Here is a 21,170-nt window from a genome sequence, read left to right on the forward strand (position 1 = left end):
AAAACAGGGCATGATTTCAAAGTGGCAATGCAAGTAAACTATGAATTAGGTGCTGATTTTGTCAGTGTTGCCATTTTCCAAATTCAATACTGATGAAAGATCCTTCAATTTCCATCAATATTGATTAGAATATTGTGTGACTGACTCCGATATTTCTGTGTGAACCAGAAATTGAGGCATTGAATTGTAGATTAATGGCAGGCCGACCCCATATAAACAATGCCTTGTCATTTTTCGTCCCCCTGCTGGGAAGTATGGTTGCCCTCATGTTGTCTCGACAGACATGTTCCCCCAGCTTTTATAAGCTTCTTTTAATACAATTAGCGAAACAACACTTTTGGATCCAGTTTTTCTTGATGACCCATGTTTATGTTCCTTTCCCAGCTCCACAGGTAAACTGTGAACCAGGTCTCAAAACGCCAAATCAATTCTCAATAATAGTTATTAATTAATCTCATACTCAATTTTTTTATTAATTCAGTAATAGCTCTCCTGCTTATACACACCCGTTCAGAGCTTTTTTTGACAAACCTCTTCAGTGTCCCCAAAGTAGCGATTGACTGTATTTTCAGAACGTTGTTCTTGATACCAGGACTTAGGAGCAACTGTTACAGAATAAAGACTATTCACTGCCAGGAACCTCTTCAAAATAAAAGCTTACCAAGGGATTTTTGTCTTTGTATTATGTTGCAAAGTAAAATGTACTTTGAAGTTGGCCTTCTCTCAGTGTTTCCAGCTTGTTTTACTGTCATGCAGAGCATCAACAATTATTGCTACGATTGACTTGTCATAGTTTTTTCTGATGTGTACAAAAACAAGCCTGTATCCGGCGCAAGAAAAAAAAACGCCTCAGCTTTAAGTATTTTTTGAACAGTGAGGTACTCAAATTACTCGAGGACTAATTTCAGCCCCAGAAAAAAGCCCAAATTCCTGCGCTGATTTAACTGCTAAACATGTGTTTCCCTTAGTGAAGACATCCAAACGAGACAAAAACTATCGCATACAGCTTTACACTGTGACTACTTGGCTCTTCCTCGGGGAGAACGATGAAGCCAGAAGCAATGCAAATTGGGTAAAATGTTCCGGAAAGTGGCTTTTCCCGCCGGGACTCATCCACTCCAGCTTTGCGTTAGCGCTCACTCAGCTGAAAAAGAGACCTTTGTTGGAAAGAAAGGTAAAGGTAGTGAGGGTTAAGACATCAGTGTTAGAGAGTGCTAGGATTTGCCTCTTGAAGCATATTTATTACATCGGTTAATCGTGTCTTCTCAACTTTGTTATGCAATAAATCCTCTCTTTTAAAAATGTAATAACAGGCTTTACCCTCCATTGACAACTTTGAAAAGCAGTCACAGAAATAAATAAATCACATGTTTTTTTTTCCCAGTAGTTAAGCTAATGGCAAAACCCTCAAATTCCCATCATCACTGAATTGAAGAATAGCATCATATGACTTTCCTGGGAGCGCTATTCCGCTTTACCTCCGGTTGAACTCTGGGGCGTGCAGTGTTCTCTGGAATAAACCACCACTCCCACCACGTCCGTTGCGGGGGTCGCATTGTACTCGATTCAATTTATCGCCTTCCTCGTATGCGCATGTTAGTTTGTGTGAGTTAGCCCGGTTAGGCTGGACAGTGAAGCATTTCCAGTCCGCAAATGGGCCATGATAAAGCTACAGGTTGCACCATCTGTGTGAGGTATTGTCAGACGAGATCTTGCGCCCCGGCCAATAGCAATTTGAGCGAGCGCACCAACAGTAGATTTATGCAGAGGCTGACTCGACAAACTTGGCATCGCAACACCTGGAGGATACAAGAGAGGAAGTCGGTGTGAATATGATATTTAGTTTTACAGGAAATGACACAGCGCAGGAAGAGAGACACAATACAAGTTTAGTGGATGTGTTTTGCTTGTAAATAGTTCCAGCATTGTTGGATTGTGAAGGATGGAAAGAAAACAACATTTCACTGTCTTTCCCAAGCCGCACTTGCTTGGCAACTGAGCAAACATTATCAGGGGGATTTAATGCAAAATAAGTGAATTCATTTTAGTATCAGCAGTAATGCGTTGTTTGGATGCTGCATATATCAGGCACTTATCTTAACAGCCTGGCAGACACGGGAGCATTAGACATATTTACATTTAATCCTTCCCTACTTGTTACCTCTCCCCTGTGTTGTGTCTTTTGGAAAAAAGAAAAAGTTTAGTTGTTTTTTTTTTTTTTTTAAGCAAAGAGAATAGCACACAATGTGTGCAATGTTTTGTGAAAATATAAGTCATATTGAGATTTTTAATTGCTTCCTAAATCCTGCTGAGAATCCACGCCGCTGCCGAGTCTCTCTATATGTGTGTTTGTGTGTTTTGCATTTGTCCGGTCTGTTTATGTGTCAATGGTTCCTGTGTGTGTTTGTGTATGAGTCAGGAAGGAGGCAAACGGGAAACTGTTAAAGAGCCATTCATGCGCTGTTGGGTGTGTTGTCTAGGTTTTGTTTTAAACCAATTTGAAGCAACTTTTGTGTGAAAGTCCCATATTCCATAACCCCCCCATAAGATAATGCAACACTATTCCTGTTGTGTTATTAATTTTCCAAAACCCATTGTTTTTGTATATTCAGCTTCAAATCAGGTCAGTACAGCCTGAAAATAATCAATGTGTTTGTGTGGCAATGTCAAATTACAAGTGTATCTAATCAGGCCTTATTGCTCTGATTGCATCTTGGAATCATTGTGCGAGCTCCCCATGTGCGTGCGAGCGAAAGTAATCCAGGATAAAGGATTTCCTCGTCTTCTATATGGACAACTTCTCCCCCTCATACAATCTTCCTGTTGCTTTCTGCGTAACAGTGGGAAACAAGACTATAGGAAGTGACAAGGTTAGATAAGATTGCGAGCGTGTGAGTGCGTATGGGCATGTGTGTTTGTGCCACGTAATGTCACAATAAGTAGCGCTTCTGTAAAAAAGACCGTCTTGTGACAATTCAGCATACTCAGCTGACTGTCTGAAAACTAAACTGTGCATTCCTTTCAGTTCACCACATTTGATTCACGGGAAGCCCGATTTTAGCATTCATGTGGACGACTGACGTAGGTCAACTTGATTTTGTTTTTTTGCTCTATTTTAAGCACAATGGTTGGAGAGCAAACTGCCATGGAGGCAATAAGCGATGTAATGCTTAGTGACATGTGCCAACAGCCTGTAAGGAACACAAGCACACACTTGCACATTAACACAAGAGTTCTTCTCTTACATATTGACGGTGATGCTCCTTACGTGTCCAATTACATATTAAGTAGTTTTAATAATTCAATAAAATGCTGATTTTTTTTATTGATTGACCAATCAAATGGTAAAAAAAAACATTTTTAAATTATATCTACATTGAAAAACGTGACAATTAGATTACAATTGGAATTACTTGGTTTGTTTGGTTTTCAAAATAAAAGCATGTGTTTGTAAATGTTTCATTGTGATTCAACAACATGACAATCAGTTTGTTTCATGAAGTCAGAGCCAATAAACTGTCGAGAGGCTGTAATTCTGGAGGACTTGGACATTTTTAGGTCTCCAATCAATTGATCATTAAAAAGAATTATTAACTCTTTCAATGCCAAGCGAAAAGACAACTTCTCGAGTGCCAGTATATTTAGTGTGCTCACTCATTTTTCAAGGCCGACAGAATATTGTGTGCTATGTCAATGTAAATATGGGTGGTATTATATGAAACTGATTTCCATTCCTTACTTCAAATTACAAGTATGTAATGTGCAGTGTAGTTAAAAAAACATGTTTTCATTTTCACCCCTCAATTTAAAAAAAATTGATGTTTTTATTTTTCAAGTTGACAATGCAGGAAATGGACTTGTGAAGTATCTGCTGACTTGAAGTTTTGTTTAGCGTTGGATGTATAAGTGCCTCGAAATATTTGATAAAACACCAGATTGTGTTTTTTTCAGGAAAAGCAATTGTACATTTGCACATTTTTTGCAGATGTTTTGTTTGTACGGCGGTAGTATCTTGTCCCCATTTCCATTTGATCTTGTGGTTGTATCCTGTCCCATTGCTAAAATGAAAATAGCTACCAATCATTTTCATGTGCGTTCATTGAATTTGGCATTTTTATGATTATTTGCTTTTGGCTGCCATATTTTCCCTTCGTCCTGCATTCCAGCTTACTTATCTTTCTGCATACCTTTTTTATGTCTTCCCTCGTGTTGCATACACCCGGTTGACTGAAACCAGTTTGCTGCTCACATTTGCACCATTTGGTTCTGTTTTTGTGTTTGGGACTTCCTGTCAATGGAATAGGAAACCATTAAAATGTTATATTTAGCCTCCTGCAACAAGCACATAAAAGAAAAAGAGGCATTTGCATCTGTGTAGCTTTAGTCTATGTTCTCCTCCTCTCACTCTCGTTTTTTTTCTGCGGAAAAACTGAATCTAAAAGAGAATTACGCTCCATGTCATGTATGGTGATTAACAAAAATAAAGGTTCGGAAGCAGCCGGGCCCGGGTGTTCCAGATTTTGTCCCCGCTGATTCAATCATTGCCAGATTTGTTCATGCTAATTGCACGCATGCTGCCCAGCCCTGGATGACATCATGCGCCCACGTGCGGCAGGCCAGTTACAGCTTCTTATTGTCATCATTTGGCAAGGCTCTGCTCGACGTGGGCGAGCCGGATCGTTTGATTGGTCTCCGAAACACATCCACATTTCTCTCCCGAGACCACAGCCATTGGTCGGACCCCATTGTGTTTCCGTGGCGACGGGCCAAATCAGAGGCGGGGCATCTGTCACCACCTGGCCCATACCAGCTGCTCGTGCACTTCTGCTATGGCATGACAGGAATATGTGTGTGTGTTTGGAGAGGATCGACAGTGGTATTCACTGAAAATCCTTGGCCTAAATGGAGCCCGATCCTCGGCCTCGCTGACCTCGCAGTTACGCAAGGTGATGTTGTCCGGTTGGGAAGTATTTATAGATGGCTTTTATTGTAGCAAAAAAAGGGGAACTGTCCATGCAGCTCGCTCTTGAAACTTGAAATGTACTTACTTCATTTTATTCAGTGGTAATGCTAATTTTGTGTTTGGTGTGAAATTTTTGGATAATCACAGACAATTTGTCTCTCCTGTGCACCATCGTGATGTTTTTTTTTTTTTTTTTTGGTCCATGCTGGGTGGGGATCCAATCATTCTTGGAAGCCAATTCCTCTCATTCCATTCTCTTGTCTGTGTTAACAGATGAAGACTTGATTGCGGCAATCTGTGGTGGTGCATTCATATAAAGTCAAGTCCACTGAGAAGGGAATGCAGATTAGCGATCAAGATGAATTGAGATTTTGCTTGAAAGTGTTCTGTGGGGTTTGGATCCTTGTTATTTACGTTATTTTCAGGTCGCTGACTGAGAAATGCTGTGTTCGAGTCATACATACTCTGTTCCTCCTTCCTTCCTATCTTCCTTTGTTCGTCCTTTTTCGCTCAGTCAAAATTTTGTTGCCATGTACTGCAGGTAACGACAATAAACGGTACCTACTGACCTCTTTCATTCCTTTTTCCAATGTTCCTTCCTTCCACCCTTTTTCTTCCTCCTTCTTCCTGCCGACATCAGTCCATCTGGTCTAATTTCCTCCCTTCAGCCTTCCTGTCTTTCCTTCCATCCACCCATACTTCCCTTTTTCATTCTGTCTTTTTTCTTTCCTTCCTTCTTCTTTCCTGCCTTCCTTTCCTCCCTGCTTTCCTTTTTCTCCTTCCTTCCTGCCTTCCTTTCCTTCCTTCCACCCTATTTGCCAACACTCCACTCCTTCCTTCCATCCACACATCCTTCCTTCAGTCATTCTTTTTCTTTCCTTTGATTCTTCTTTCCTTCCTGCCTTCCTTTCTTCCCTTCCTTCCTTCTTATTCCCTGCCTTCCTTTCCTTTTCTCCTTGCTTCATGCCTTCCCTCCCTTCCTTTACTTCTTCCTTCATTCATTCTTTCTTTTTTCTTTCCTTTCTTCTTCTTTCCTACCTTACTTTCCTTCCTCCTTTTCTTCAATCCTACCTACCTTCCTTCCTTCATTTCTTCCTTCTTTCCTTCCGTCCTTTCTTCCTGCCTTACTTTCCTCCATCTTCATTCTTCTTTCCTGCCTTTTTCCTTCTTGCCTTCCTACTCTCCTTCCTTCATGCCTTCACTTTTTTCCTTCCTTCCTTCATTCTGTCTTTCCTTCTTCATTCCTATGTTACTTTCCTTCCTGCTTTCCTTCCATCCTACCTGCCTTCCTTCCCTTTTTCCTTCCTTCAGTCACTTTTTCTTTCCTTCTGTCCTTCCTTCCGGCTTTCTTTTCCTCCCTTCTTTGTTTTCCTGCTTTCCTTCTCTCCTTGCTTCATTCCATTCCCTTCCTTCCTGCCTTCCCTCCTTCATTCTTTTTTCCTTCTTACTTCTTTCCTGCCTTTGTTTCCTTCCTGCTTCCTTCCTTCCTGCCATGCTTTAATTCCTTCCTTCCTTCCAAAATTCAGGCTTGATGAGCAGAGGCCCTGCCTGACACACAGTGAATAATTAGGAGGTGATTGAAAGGCGTGCCTCTGTGTATATGCTGTAGTGTCTTGTTATTCACAGTCTTCCTTTTGAATATCTTTCGCGCCTCATTTTTTCTTTCCTTCCTCTCGTCTTATGTCTTTTGATTCAGCCGGGCTTGTTGTATTAGTGGACTGCTGCCAAGACTGTCTCCATGGACCATTACAGCACACTTGGAGAACAGTTTGAGTTGCGAGGAAGGGAAACCAGAAGGAATGAGATGTAAAAAATGTAAAAATGAGACTATTCTGAATCAACCATGCGTAGAAATGAAGTCAGTGAATGAACATGTATTTAAAGGTGTTGCTCCACTGGTCCAGCTTTTATATCCTGTCTGCGGTTGCATTCCCGTGCTTGTTTTCTGTCCCACTTTTGATTTTCAAGCAGCTATTTCAAGCACAAGGCCTCAGGACCATGCCAGGGACTTTCCTCTGCCTCACCTAGGGCTGAACCAGTAGGGAGGAGAAATTATGAGCATATTTGGGCTTGCACCGGTGTCGTTTTTGACTGCATCCTACTGTACATAACCTATTGCATGCTGAGCTGGCTGGACAGTGATGGATGACAGAATGCTACCGCTAAGACACAGTTCCTGTTCTATGGTCATCACTCTGTTTATTTCTTTCAGTACTGTCACTTTTCACTGGTCAGAAAATACATTAAAATGCAGATGACGTCTTTCATGAGGGAGGTTCATATGTTAGGTTATGTTCTAAACTTTTGTCTTTCAAGTTCATTTCAAGCAATGCTCAACAGATATTTCAGCATATTTCCACCCACCCTATCTATCTCCCTGTCCAGATTTGGAGCTCCATAACTCCAACCTTATCCATCAGGTTGTGTCTGTCCAACTCTCAGCAGAAGGCCTTACATTCAGCCCCATGCCAAGAAAAACAGTTCCGCCTGACAGAGAAGCACAAATACGGTCTGGCTGTTAAGCAAACAACACAGACCCCACCAGATGTACAAAACACATACCACGTCACCATTTAACACAGCACTAAGACACAGGTCATGGTGTTTTTGACTCCAGCCCAAAGTTAATTCCTCCCCTGGCCCCTTTGACGCTGTCTTGTAAATGTGAAGCTGACACAACACATGCACACAGGCCTCCATATCTTCCTCCTAGGCATGCCAATGCCTGTTACCCTTGAACTATATGGCGAGCGTTGTTTTATTGGATGGCTGTCTGTCCGTGCCTTCACTGTGAACTGTATGCCAACAGAAAGACAGAGTTGTGCTGATGAGCTAGCAGATAGTAGTAGGATTGTTTTTAAGGGCACTCATGTCAGGAATGTGCCTCCTTTCTCTGCTATAGTAACCACCGCAAACACACACGCATGCATTGTACACTAATCACATGTCCTATATGCTAATCTCATCATTTCCATGCCATTAAAAACAATTCCGCCATGACAGCTCATCTTTACACGTTTATCACAATTTTCTGACATTTTAAGGAGAATGCCAGGGAAAAAGACAGGTCACATTTGAAAGAGGTTAATTTTGCATGAAAGGGACACATTTGAAAAAGTGTACCACGAGCAGACTCACATTCTCCATGTAAACACGCACATTCGGAGCCAATAAATGCCAGCCCACCACTACTATAAATTGCTCCAAACCACACCATAAAGCTCCTTCTAAACACCATCTGTATTTCTTTACAGGCAGACATATTTTGTGCCTGTGTATGTGTGTGTTCCTGTTTCATTAAAATCGCATCTCGTACACACCAAGCTTCTCATTGTTCCCACTATATTCTTAATGGGAAACATCGTCAACTCATGACTTTGCCAATTTTATGCCCAACGCCCACTGCCGAATTTGTTTCTCCCAGTCACAAAACTCATTCTGTTTTCATTTTTTTGCCGTGAGTGTTTGTGGTTTCAGCAGGAGCTGAGTGAGGATTTCAACTTTTTTTTTTGCTTGCAAGGGGGAAAAAAGACAGAGCTGTTGAAAGAAAAGGCAACAGTGCAAAATACTTGAGGATTTCAGAACTGAATGAGTGTTGAAGCTTTCATGAAGAGGAATGTAAAAAAAGGTGAACGTGTTGAAAATCACGTCTTAGCTTGTGAATGTTGAAGTGAAACAAATGTAAAGGAAGGTACAGAAAAAGAAGACTTTTGTGTCCAAGAGTGTTTTGGCACGCATAATACTGAGGTTTAGTTTTGGATTTACTCCCGTTAGCCTCTTGTGTTGCATCCAAATGCAAACATCTTTACAGAAACACGCTCGCTCGTAAGCCAGCCAGGCTAAAATGATTGCTACTTGCTAGATTGATATCTTCTCCTCAGGAAGTGACTGAAAAAAAACTTATAATTTTCTGCATTTAAAAACAAACAAACCAATATTCTTATACTTGACCTTAATGGACAGTTTTTTGCCTTGCAGTTTTTACTAATGCATTTTTGATATCAGTTGCTATGCAGATGGTCGGGCTCTTTTTTGAAAAGCTAGTGTTTACTATTTTATCTGTTGTGACTAGTTTCCTTTGGTTGTTACAGTTTAAGCTCTTGACTCTAATTGTCTTCATATGAATGATAGTAGGAAATTTAGAAAAGATGAGGTATTTTTTATGAGAGGGATTTATTTGCATCACGTTAATGACTATACACTATTTGCAGAAATATGATGACTTGGGCTTTTGAGAAAGTTGATCTCAATGGCGTTTGCCACTTTCTTACGTTATTACCAGCTAAAAGGTACCAATTTAAAAGAAAAAAAAAGATCTTAGACAGATTCTCTCTACCATAAAATGCTTCTATCATCATAAAATCGGGTCTTTCCCAAGAAAGATGCAAATCACTCATCACCTCCTCCTCATTCTCTAAAAGATGCTATTAGAGGCACCAGTGGCCATGTAATCACTCTGGCTCTCCCACAGGAACACAGAAACACACACACATACACACACACGCACACCTACCTTGGTAATTACTGCTGAAGATGAGGTCCATAGTCAGTGTAATCCCAGAGAATTGAGGATTTAGTCGGTGAATGGTGGGTCAAGTGTTGCTGTGTGGTGCGCCATCAGTTCTGGGATGTTGTTTGTTTTATGTTCTTAATGCCTTCCAGTTATTAATTGATGTAACGCTGCTCGCTCAATTGGGTACAAGCATCCTGTTGCACGATTAACTGTCTAACGCAGTTTGTAGACACACACGCCGTACAAAAACCTTTGCTCTTACACACCCCACAGCTCGTTTTCCATGTGCGTTGTTTGTATGCTCTCTGCTTCTCTTTTCACCCCCCCCCCCTACACACACACACACACACAGTACGTTGTGATGATAGCATCTGTCCCTCGCATTCAACATGCTTCCCATTCTTTGTCGCTACTTCTCGTTTTGTTGTCTGATAAAGCTAGCAGCTTATTAGCGTAGCTCATTTCCTCTAAGAACTTTGACCATACCAGTACATATTGTCATTGCTGGATAAATACAGCCCATAAATATATGCATGCAATATCCTTTACATTAATATTCTCTCAGCAATAGTTAAGGTGTAATATTGTTTCATATTCCATAAGGGATTTGTCCTCTGCCTCCCAGTAAGAGAAAGTCTTTCCTCATTTGAATGGCGACACTAAAAAGGCATTCAATTGGGACCCTCAATCTCATTATATCGCATATGATAATGTTGTGGTGTAATTTCTTTGCACGTTTGCAAGACGGCAGATAAAATCAGGCATATGAAGGCACCGCACGATGCACACGCGTGTACGTGTGTAATTCCTCACAGATGATTGAGTTAGTGAGATACAGCGGAGGCCGAAAGATGAAATGCCCCCACCATGCCGTGTGTATAGTTACTCGCTGCGCACACTTTATCTGACAACTACGAGCTAACTACACTTAATTTGAATGGGAAGACCAAAACATGAGAAAAAGAGGAAGTGATACTTGAGAGACAAATGAGGGCAAGAGAGAGCATGAGTGATGATAGACTAATGGCAAGATACTTAAGAGTACATTTACGCTGTTGGTCTCCTGTAAGTGCACAGTTGAACCTTAATGCTATTTATACTTAGAACCAGAGAGAGGCTGGGAAATAAATCAAGTTAAGTCCAATATGTTGTCATTCTAGAAATCGTCTAAATCGTGAAATGTGGAAGAATGCTAATTGCAGCATTTAAACAAGCTGTGCGCAAGCTATGTCTAAATTAACATTAAAATGGTTTTAAAAGCTGTACATTAATGTTGTATGAAAATTATACACGGTTTATTTTGAATACATTGAACTTTCACAATCACTATTCAGAATGAATGGAAAAAAAAACAATCTGAATTTTCCTCTACCTACACCTGAGTTTTCTAAATAATCAATTCACATAAAAACAAAAGCAAAAATTCCTTTCAAACTAATAAGATTTTCAGAAATTGGTAATTTTATAAAAAAAAAGGACAGAAAAACAGATTGTAGAAAAAGTGATACATGCATCTTGAAGACGTTAGCATTTGATATTGCCTTATTTACATTTACAAAACTTTACAAAACATAGCAACATCTGGTAATTTTGCCACAACACCAAGATGAAATGAAATGATAAAAGATCATTTAAAAATCGCCCCAGCTCTCCTTTTTTTTGAAGGGCTTTACAACTGTAATATAAATGTAGACCATATGAAATGGTCTCAACTTGCAGTTGACTCACTGCAGCTTTGATGTGCAGTGTTTGGTTATTGTGGCTTCACACTATCACAGACCTTCACTGATGACCATAACTTTTTCTATTGCAGGTTTACAGTGCTATTTTTCTTGCATTTTTCTTTCTTTTCATTCAGAAAATAAATAGCAAGTTTTTAAGTTAAAAAAAAAATCAACATTTACTACTACTACTACTACATGGATTTTCATTTATTACCCTATATTGTATTCCAGGTTTATCTTACTGTTTTTTTTACAAAAAGCGAATTTCTTTCAAACCTATTAAACGTTTTAAGCAGGGTTTCATTTAACTAAGCTACTATTCTTTTACATCCAAACTTACCTAACAGCCCTTTGATTTTTTTTTTTTTGTGCACGTGTATGTCTCTGTGTGCACGCACATGTGTGTGACCTTTTGCAAGTGGAGCTTGCAAAAGGTCACAGTCTCGCACATGAATAAGTACAGTGCAGACTGACAGGTGAATATCAAAGCCTGTCAGTTTGAGTTGGCGGAACAAGTAAACAAGGGAGGACAAAAGGATTCAAGCCACCCAATTTGGACTGACTGTCAATGGCTTCATGCTGGTGAACTTTGTCAAGAGTGGAGCCGCCGCCACGTTAACAAGGGCGATCCAAATGTCTTTCCCTTGTTTTGTCACCTGCGTTGCCAAATGAAGTTGTTTCATCCTTACTTTTCTCCGCGTGTTGCATTTGTCAAGATTTGTGCTTTTAAAGGGCAAGAGGCTTGAAAAGTGTGCGCATTAGTGTCAGCAAGGTGTAGTCGTGTGTGCGAGAATTACTGTCACGCCCCGCGGCAGCTTTGTTTGTCTTTGAGATTCTGCTGGTTGAGACATTTGGACACATCAAAGTATGGGGGAAGAGGTTGATCTTTGTTTCTGCAGCTGGGCTTTTCATCAAGTCAGTTTTAGGAGTATTTTTTAGGAGTCAGTTTTGAGAAGTGCAACCTCTAAATTTTAAAGTTATCTGTTTTTCTTTTCTTCTCTATTATACAGGCATCGTATAAAAAGGTTTGACTGTCTTTTTGTCTTTTATACATGTCTTATCTAGCCACACACACACATATATATATATATATATATATATATATATATATATATATATATATATATATATATATATATATATATATATATATATGTTTTTTTCTTTCTATTGCATAACCCCCCCATCTGCTTTTTGAGATTCCCCCAAAATTGTATTCCCTCATGTCAAATTAATTATTTAAATAGACCTCAACATAATAGAATGTTAAATGATGCTCTGCTGTTAAATATTTTGTTACACTTTATACTGTAATCGAAAAAAGCAAACTTCAAAATAGAAGCAGACGAACATAAAGACATAAAGTATACAAAGGTAAGCTGGTTTACGTTGACTTGCACATGTTGCAAGACACCGATGATGTCCCAATGATGAACTTGCTTTTTCGCTTGACAGTTAAGAAAGTTAACACGTTCCTGAAATCAGTCAATAAAGATTTTATTATGGTGACAGTTTGACCCTTGAATTGTCGAAAAGACGTGAAATCAACTAGCATCCGAATGTGTTCTTTAATAATTCATGATAGTTATGATGGCGGTGAATAAAGATCATTTTTGCGTCCCAGACCTCAAAATAACTTCACACGGACACACACGGACACTCACGGACACACGCTGTTATGATAGCTATCACACAAAAATTCCACAGTGTGTTTTTTTTGTGTGATTTATACGCGAGTACACACCCCCTCCATCATTTTTGCTCTTTGTCTGTCACAACGCTGTTAAAAGAAAAGCTGTGCTGTCCGTCTGACCCACATATGGTGCACGTTTACCCCCAGTCCATCCTGCTTGGCTGTATATGCTCTCAAAACCGTGTATGTGCGTCTGCAGGGTGTGGTGATGAGGGATCCGTCCAATAGATGTTTAAGGTTGAGCACTCATGTGTGATGCTCCATCTGCCCTCATCTTTTCACCATTAGGACATAAACACACAAACCGGCAGAAAGCTCAAATAAATACCCTTGCAATTATCGAGGAGTTCAATTATGTTTGACCTTACCTGAACACATGGTGATGGATAGGCTGTGTTCCCTAACGCTTCGCGTTGAAACCGCAAAATATTTGTATCGCTCTGCTTAAGTCGCGCCTCGCTCGTAATGCGATAGGACATGACTGATTTCTTTTGTTTATCGGTGCGCCCGCTAAAGGCGACGCGGCGTAAAGAGTCGGCGAGAAGATAGACAAGAAACTGTCGGCAAGCAGTGATCTAGTGTGGCATTGTGTGTATTTAAAAACATTTGTGTGGAATAACCTTGTGGAAGAGATCTGCGGCAATGGTAGGAAGATTAGTTGGAAATGTGCATACGGCGAAAACACAATGGCCATGCGCAGTACCACTACCTTGACAAATGCATGACATTAATAATGCACAGATGTCCTTAATGTTGCTTTGTTAGCAGGGTTTGAAAAGTGCAGTATTCGAGAGCCTGCTCTATAATTGATTTGGATTTAAAACATTTTTGGGACATATTTTGAACATATGAACCATTATTATGTATACTACATTGGAAGGTATGATTCATCACTCTCATGACAGAAAAAAAATAGTTAATCCATTCAAATATCAACGTGAAGTGCCTGTAAACTTGTCAATAATTACTAACGCTGTTGCTTTTTCGAGCAAGTAATAAATTAACTATACGGTAACTACCTTATTATTCGGACTATGAGCCACACCGGCTTATCAGATGCACCAACAAATATTGAACTGAAAATCTAACGTCAGATATTTACGCAGAAAGATTGTGCAAGGAAGTTTTTTTTTTTTAATTTTTGTTTTTGTTTGAAACTTTTTTCAGACAGCCTGGTTACAATAACGCTATGCCTTCAACACAGACTGAATATACCTGCACATTTAAAAATAAGAGCAGCACCAAGATATTTTCAACATAACATGGCAGTCTTGGATTGTTAGATTACTACGCCAACACAACAGTAACATACCAGAAGTTATAAGTGAAGATTGCCCCCTGGTGGTTAGTCAATTAAAAAAAACTGCAGATACGCTCCACCGCGGGTTTCTAAAAAAAATATCGACTCATAGTACGAATTTTACTGTAATTACTTTTGGATAGTTCTCAGGATTTATGCTCGATGATTTGCACAACCTCTTTACATTATATATCGCACATAATGTGTGTAAACCAGTATGACTTAGAGGATATAATGGTAAAAAGGTCAAATAATTGGCAAATATTGGTTAGAGACTTTAATTAGTTATGCCTTCACATCATCACATATGTGTATTTTTTTCCTTAAACGCAACCACTGCAAATAACGAGGAAACACTAATAAAATAATAAGTCAAAAGTAATAACCACAGTTTGAGTGAACTGGGAAAGCTTTCGTTGATATTGAAAGTGCTTGGATTTAACCTTGGAAGAGCTGTATGAATTAGGTCCTGGTTTTAAGTGTTTCCATCCATTGTTCACACTTTCATCCTCCCCGTGACTCCTAACATAGTGCAGGTCCTATATAGAACCCTGACACTTTTCCTGCCTCTGTCCATCAACCTCTTGCTGCTTTACTTTATTCCCCTTTGTTCTGCACTGAATTCCCCTCTCGAAGAGATCCCCCTAAACACACACATGCACACTCTTAATACATGCGGAGCCTCCTCCACATCAAAGTCAGGAATGTGAGGCCTTCTGCCATTAAGCATGGCCAGACATACTTATGTCACGTTTAACCCGCTATAGAGGTGTTAAATATGTGTGTGTGTGCAAAATATGCTTTATGTTCAACTGCATTTTCCAGATCTGCTTTCAAATGTCATAGGCATTCCCTGATTGGCACGCATAGGTTAAGGGTAACGATGCGTTGAAGATCTTCAACAGACCTGGAACATCTGGACCGTTTCATTCTGTGTTGTTCTATCCAGTGAATTTATGATTTTTTTTTTTTTTTTTTGAGAGAGAGAGTTTTACGGTTATTTCTTTTCACTCTTCATAGTTTTTCTTCACTAGTTTTGATTTGTGGAGCTTTAGATTTTTAACGAATTGAAAACCCTCTCCCCTCCGTTTGTTCCCTGCGCATCTCAAGTTTCATTTCCCTTCGGTTCGTCGCTTGTCACTACTGGCACTGACAGGCATCATTCGCATCATTTTCATGCTACTGTCTTATCAGCCGCCTCTTTCCCTGTCACAGTCCACCCGCCCCATCAGTAGCTAGCTATCACCGGTGTCTATCAGGGCCAAGCAAGCCTTGTGGCTGGATAAAAAAATGAAATTAGGGACTTTTGTTGCGGGGGAAAAAATCCAAGGGTCAAATGACTACTTCTATTTGTGACACAAATCATGCAGTCATGCAAAGGAGTAAATCCCATTCCATGTCATTACTTGTTTCCAAATTTCAGTCTTAAAGATTAGATTATATTGGCTCTGGGAAAATTCTTCTTTTTATCCATTCTCTTAGCCGCTTATTGTCACAAGGGTCGCAGGTGTGCTGGAGCTGATCCAAGCTGTCCTCGGGCATTAAGCAGGGTACACCCTGAAGTGGTTGCCAGCCAAACGAAGGGCACACAGAGAGGAAAAACCATTTACATGCACAATCACATCTAAGGGCAATTTGAAGTGCCCAATACACCTAACAGGCATGTTTTGGGGAACGTTGGAGGAAACCTTAGTACCCGGAGCAACCAGTGCAGGCATGGGGAGAGCATGCAAACTCCACGCAATGGCAGTCAGAGTTGGAATGAATGAAGAAGCCAAAACTGGTATTTTAACGATGTTGAAATGAAATGGAGTTGCCAAAAAAGCAAAAGATGTGTCAAGAGACCACACACAGTAACACACGGTCCTCCTATCAAATCCGTCTCCTCAGGAAACCACTACTCAGTTGCAACAGTTCCGGGTGAATTATGTACTACAGCGTTGATTGTTCGGCCGTGTGCTCATGAACACACTTTTTTGTCACTTGGACATTTTCTACAGTAAAACTTTCTCGCTGTTATTGTCATATTGCCTTCCGCAAGCCATTTTTATCTGCTTGGGTGGGGCCGGTGCTGAGAGCGCAGAATAAGCAAAGAGTCCTGCGAGAAATACATCAATGAAGGACAATAGGTGTTTAGGGTGATAAATTAACTTTGTAACACAGTTAAAAGCTCCAAAAAGTTGGATTTCCATGATACCGGGAGCTTTAGTGCTCAGTGAGCAGCTCAGGAGAAATTGATTCATAATCTGAAAACGCCAACGTTTAACCAATACCCTGGATCGGATTTTCTTCAATCTTAGAAGTTTCATTATGATAAGATGGCAAAAGAGGGAAAAAGGGCCACAAACAAATGCTTATATCATTCTGTGAGATCATCCATCAAGTATTTACTGGAAAGCAAAGCAATAGAGGAGACAATGACTGAGTAGCGTTGTTTCCTATTGTCACTGAACCTTGCATTGATTTCTTGACTTGATAAACATGCACAGTCACATCATGAATACTCTTTAAACTTGTACACGCGAAGAGAAAAGCTGCTTGTAGATTGATAGGACATAAACGGCGATATTTAAGGATCCACACCGCTTTTTTTCAATTAAATTTGTCTGCCTTTTCTTCAACTAGTTAATAGATCATGCTCCTTTAATCTGTGCTATGGCTCTTTCTGTGATCGAATCAAAGCGCCTTTCTCGAAGGATCCAATTCATTCATCCGTCCATCCATCCATCATTGTATCCATCTGCATGGATTACATACTCAGTAGTACTTAAGTCTTCTTATGGATCGTGTTCTCCTGCCGGTTTCAATATTTTCAGCTTTGGCCGTGGTCCCTTCTGAATAAATGGATTTGAAACAATTTATTACATCTTTTCACGGGTCGCCTACCTTCAATTGCTTCTTTTTTTTTCATGCATTTCTCACTTCCCACGTTTGTGTTTTCACTGCATACGATATCCCTCTTCAAAGAGAGGGAAGGCTTGAATGAAACAACAGCAGAAGGCAATTTGTTAGATATAAACTGGTACGCAAACATTCTGTATCATTTTGTTGCTGATGGAAATCTTTGGATTGACTGTCGCATGGTTCACACTAATGAAAGACGCCCACTTAGTGTTTTTCTCATTGCTTTCTATCTCTTTAAAAATGATATTGAAGTGCTTTGTTCTTCGTCTTTGGCTTTCTGCTAGTCGAGATACCATCCATCTGTGAATGTAACGCATCTATTGTTGACTGGTCCATTATCTTGATGATAATGTCCATATTTCCTCTCATCCCCAGTGCTTTATGGGCGCTATCTCTAGTGGAAATAATGGAATGGCCACCTGTTTTTTTTGTCTCTTTTTGTTTGTAAACAAATGATTTAATTGCAAATAAGGGCAATGGGATTTCCAATTGGGGTGAGAATCTATGATTGTCTCACGATTCACTCCAGATTTTTGTGTCCACGACTCATTTCACAATCAATTTTCGATCCCAAATGGTTTCTGATGTACGTGTGCAAAGAATTGTCTTCCTCCCACATTTCAAAAATCCGCATGGCAGATTTAACGGACAATATAAAGTGTCTTTAGGTGCAATTAGGAGCATGAATGTTCCTAATTCCTAACATCAACGTTACGCATGCAACACTATTTTATTCTTATTTTTTTATATTCATTGTTGATTATAGACCACTTATTGTAATGAATTAAAATAACAAAATAACGTCACCCTTTCATTGATCTTTCATTGAATTGATAAACAGCCCGGTGCTCGGAAATGTTCAAGTATTAAGATGGACCTTCTTTCCGTCTGAGTTTGAAGAATCCGACTACATTTGAATGAGTAATATAGACGTGTGCCGGATCGCACGACAGCGTTATTGATCTGCAGCTTCTTACCATCCTTAATGAAAGCAATTGAATATATTTTATGTTTTTATAATATAATATATTTTAATCAATTTTGGGACATATATCGATTTTGAATCATGGTAAATGATAATGAATCCTTATGTGAAGGCAGGGGTGAACTTCCCTGTTTTCCACCCAAGCGGACATCTTTCAGTATAATTGTGAGCCCATTCTAAATTTATCTGATATATGCTGTGGTCTTGCACATCCAGCAATAACCATCTCGTATGTTTGTTTCTAATCATTTATCTTCTGTAGGGGAGTGAGCCTATTTGTCAGTTCGTCTGTGTATAATTTTCGCTAACTAGTCATTGGCTGCTGTCCCTTCCTTGTCATTGTGAGCTGATGGCAGAGCGACTTGACAATAATGGAGAGGTGATGCTTGCCCCCCCCCCCCCCCCCCCCCTCCCCTCTCCTCGCCATTGCTTTTGTGATTTTCATTTGCTGCTGAGATGACTTTGGCTCACAGCCATCCCAGCCAGACAATCTTCCATCTTCTTTCTGCACCATTGCTGTTCAGGTCTTGGTGAACCATTCAGCAAAGATCACAGAGACATTTATACTTGCAAGGCACTACACAATGCGTATCCTTTTACACTATTAGGAGATTAGTGTGACCCTTTCTAAGTTTCATTCTATGTACTGCTTAGTTTGATTTTATTTGTTCGGTAGATGTGTTACCGCATTTTTTTTTAAAGGTTGAGTAGTTTCCTTTTCCATTTATCTGCTCATGTAATCATGTCTCCATTACTATAATCAGTAGCACTATAATCAACGCAGACTATTGGCAACGTCTTGCAATTAAGCCGATTAACGATGTCAAGCAGCCACTTTTTAAACAGTTGTCAAATTGGATGATTGGAGAGCCAGCTAGATAGATAGATAAATAGATCCTGGCAGATAGGTCGTGCAGTGTTTACATTGCAGAATTGCATTATAAGGTACAGTTTGCAGATAAAAGGAAATGTTTGTCAGATGTCCAATGGATGTCACTGCTCAAATGGAACAAGGAAATATTCTACATTATTACATCCTCTTGAGACTCAGCCCATTCATTTGTGTCCATTCTGGTGGACATCTGTTTTTGGTTTATATCTTTTGACTCATTCGAGCTACCTGACTATGTCTTGGTGTTCACGCTAGATGACACCCGAGCACAACCGTGAAATAAATCAAAAGGCAGCGTCTCAGGTGGATACTACAGTGTTTTTTTTTCTGTGATTTGTTTTGATGCTAAATTTGTCTCGTTATTCAATTTTTTGCTTTTTGTGCGTTCTTCCTCAGATCTTGGTCAACTCTGTAAGTCCAAACCGTCCAGCGGTACTCTATGAAAAGGTGACCTTAAGTGAAGGAGGAAGTCCCTTGCTGAGAGACATGCTGTTCAGCCCAGACCAGCAGTACCTCTACACACTGACGGACAAACAGGTGTGTCTGTGGTTTAAGCCTTTTTAAGAAAGAAAAACAAAACAGAAAAATGCACCCACAAAATAGCATTCATAGTCACATCGGAATATGAAAATGAATTAGCAGGCTGACGTGCACATGCCAAAGCAACAGCTAGCAGTACAAACCATCATGAACAAAAACATTTTTATAATCAGTCCAATATGAAGTATATTTCATAAAATTCACAATGATAGTGGTCAAGCAAGAGCATCCTTGTATTGAACTAAAAGTGGCATCTCGAATTTGAGATGCAACAAAAAAAGTCCACCTAATTGCAATTTGGCCGCACATAATATCTATCAATTGCTGAGATGGACAGTCCTTCGGGATCGCCACTGATGGATGTCTGGTTTGCCAACAAAAGACAAATGAGGAGAAACCTTGCCACAGTGTGGCTTTTCCTTTCTGCACTCGGATTTTCCACCCCTAAATAACCAAAATAGGAATTAAAAAGACATGCCAATCATCCATAACCCGTTTTTAAAAGGATTTCACTTCCAAAGCCACCAACAATGCTGTAACTCCTGCTGTATACATTTTTCTACTGGACTCCCAATTCAGACATGACTTTTTTTTTCCCTCCTGCAGACCATTATCAACTTGAACCGTCAGAACTCACCCCCATTAAACATCAACTTCAACAGATTTCGATTCGATTCCTACAATCACTTTCCTTCTCTATGTAATCCAGCATGACCTCTAATAATGAACATATACACACACACACAGCCATAGAAAGAGTTGCTGGCCGCATGCAGTGTGTGTCTATATACCTTTGGTCATTACCGGCCCCACCGCTGATGTCGACCATGTCTCCTCTGACGGTAGGACTGAGAGAGCAATGAGACGGGGGATTGGGGGGAAGCAGGCGGAGGCGAACGTGTCACAGCGCTGTCGCTCCCCATGCCCAGCTGCTCCCCTCATTTGTCTGTCTCATTAGCGCACAGTGAGTGAAGGAAGCCGAGCCGGTGCTAGCACGACGCAAAGATGGCCATTTTTAATAGATCTAAAGCGGCTGTCTGATTAAAACGCTTGAGATATATGTCTGATGTTTGCTTTTATGGAAGGTGTTGGAGACTTGGCAAGTCGCGTCATGCAGCGAGCCAAGCCAGCACTATTAAATGGAATCATATTTTTTTTTGTTAAAGAAGAGCGGGTAAGGGCTTTACAAGAATTGATATAGTCATTTGTGGCGGATAAACTTTTCAGAACAAACTGAACATAGTTGTTATACTTCCATGTAATTGTGGTCAGGAAAAGCTGATCCAATTTGCAGGAATATTGCTATGAATAGTTTTTTAATGGTTGGCTAATATGATTATTTTTTACTTGAATTCCACTAAATAAGAGTGCTTGTCTTGTTCAAAAACAGAACTTTTTTTTTCAATCAGACATTGAAGTAATATAAATAAACTAAGATAACATTACTTATTTTGTCCGTAACATCAGGAAAAAAAACGGCTTTCTTTTCTAAATTAAAAGCAACTTTTTGCAAATGATTCATTTTTGATTCAGCAAAAAGATAATCAGTCTGCTTTCATTGGGGTCTACACAATAGGATAATATTTACTAGAGGCTGCATTTAAACTAGGTCTCAAAGTATTAATCTATTTTCAAAAATGTTATAGATTAATTTTA

General features: G+C 39.8%; 1 protein-coding gene and 1 long non-coding RNA gene across 3 annotated transcripts in view; one reads left to right on the forward strand and one right to left on the reverse strand.

Moving 5' to 3' along the window:
• Positions 1-21,170, forward strand: part of plxna1b (plexin A1b) — a 188,285-nt gene that overhangs the window by 67,592 nt on the left and 99,523 nt on the right. For both annotated transcript variants that reach the window (XM_088422806.1, XM_088422807.1), the window contains exon 4: positions 19,371-19,511. In XM_088422806.1, coding sequence (XP_088278932.1) covers positions 19,371-19,511 — 141 coding nt within the window. The remainder of the gene's footprint in view (positions 1-19,370; positions 19,512-21,170) is intronic.
• Positions 522-9,746, reverse strand: LOC148419106 (uncharacterized). The gene is made up of 3 exons (XR_015866545.1): positions 9,477-9,746; positions 4,188-4,288; positions 522-1,799 (listed from the first exon to the last, which is right to left on the reverse strand). It is a non-coding gene; the product is annotated as an uncharacterized LOC148419106 (long non-coding RNA).

This window comes from Hippichthys cyanospilos, chromosome 9 (genome assembly GCF_059441005.1).
Source record: "Hippichthys cyanospilos isolate Australia breed blue-spotted pipefish chromosome 9, RoL_Hcya_1.0, whole genome shotgun sequence".
In the NCBI taxonomy this organism is placed as follows: Eukaryota; Metazoa; Chordata; class Actinopteri; order Syngnathiformes; family Syngnathidae; genus Hippichthys; species Hippichthys cyanospilos.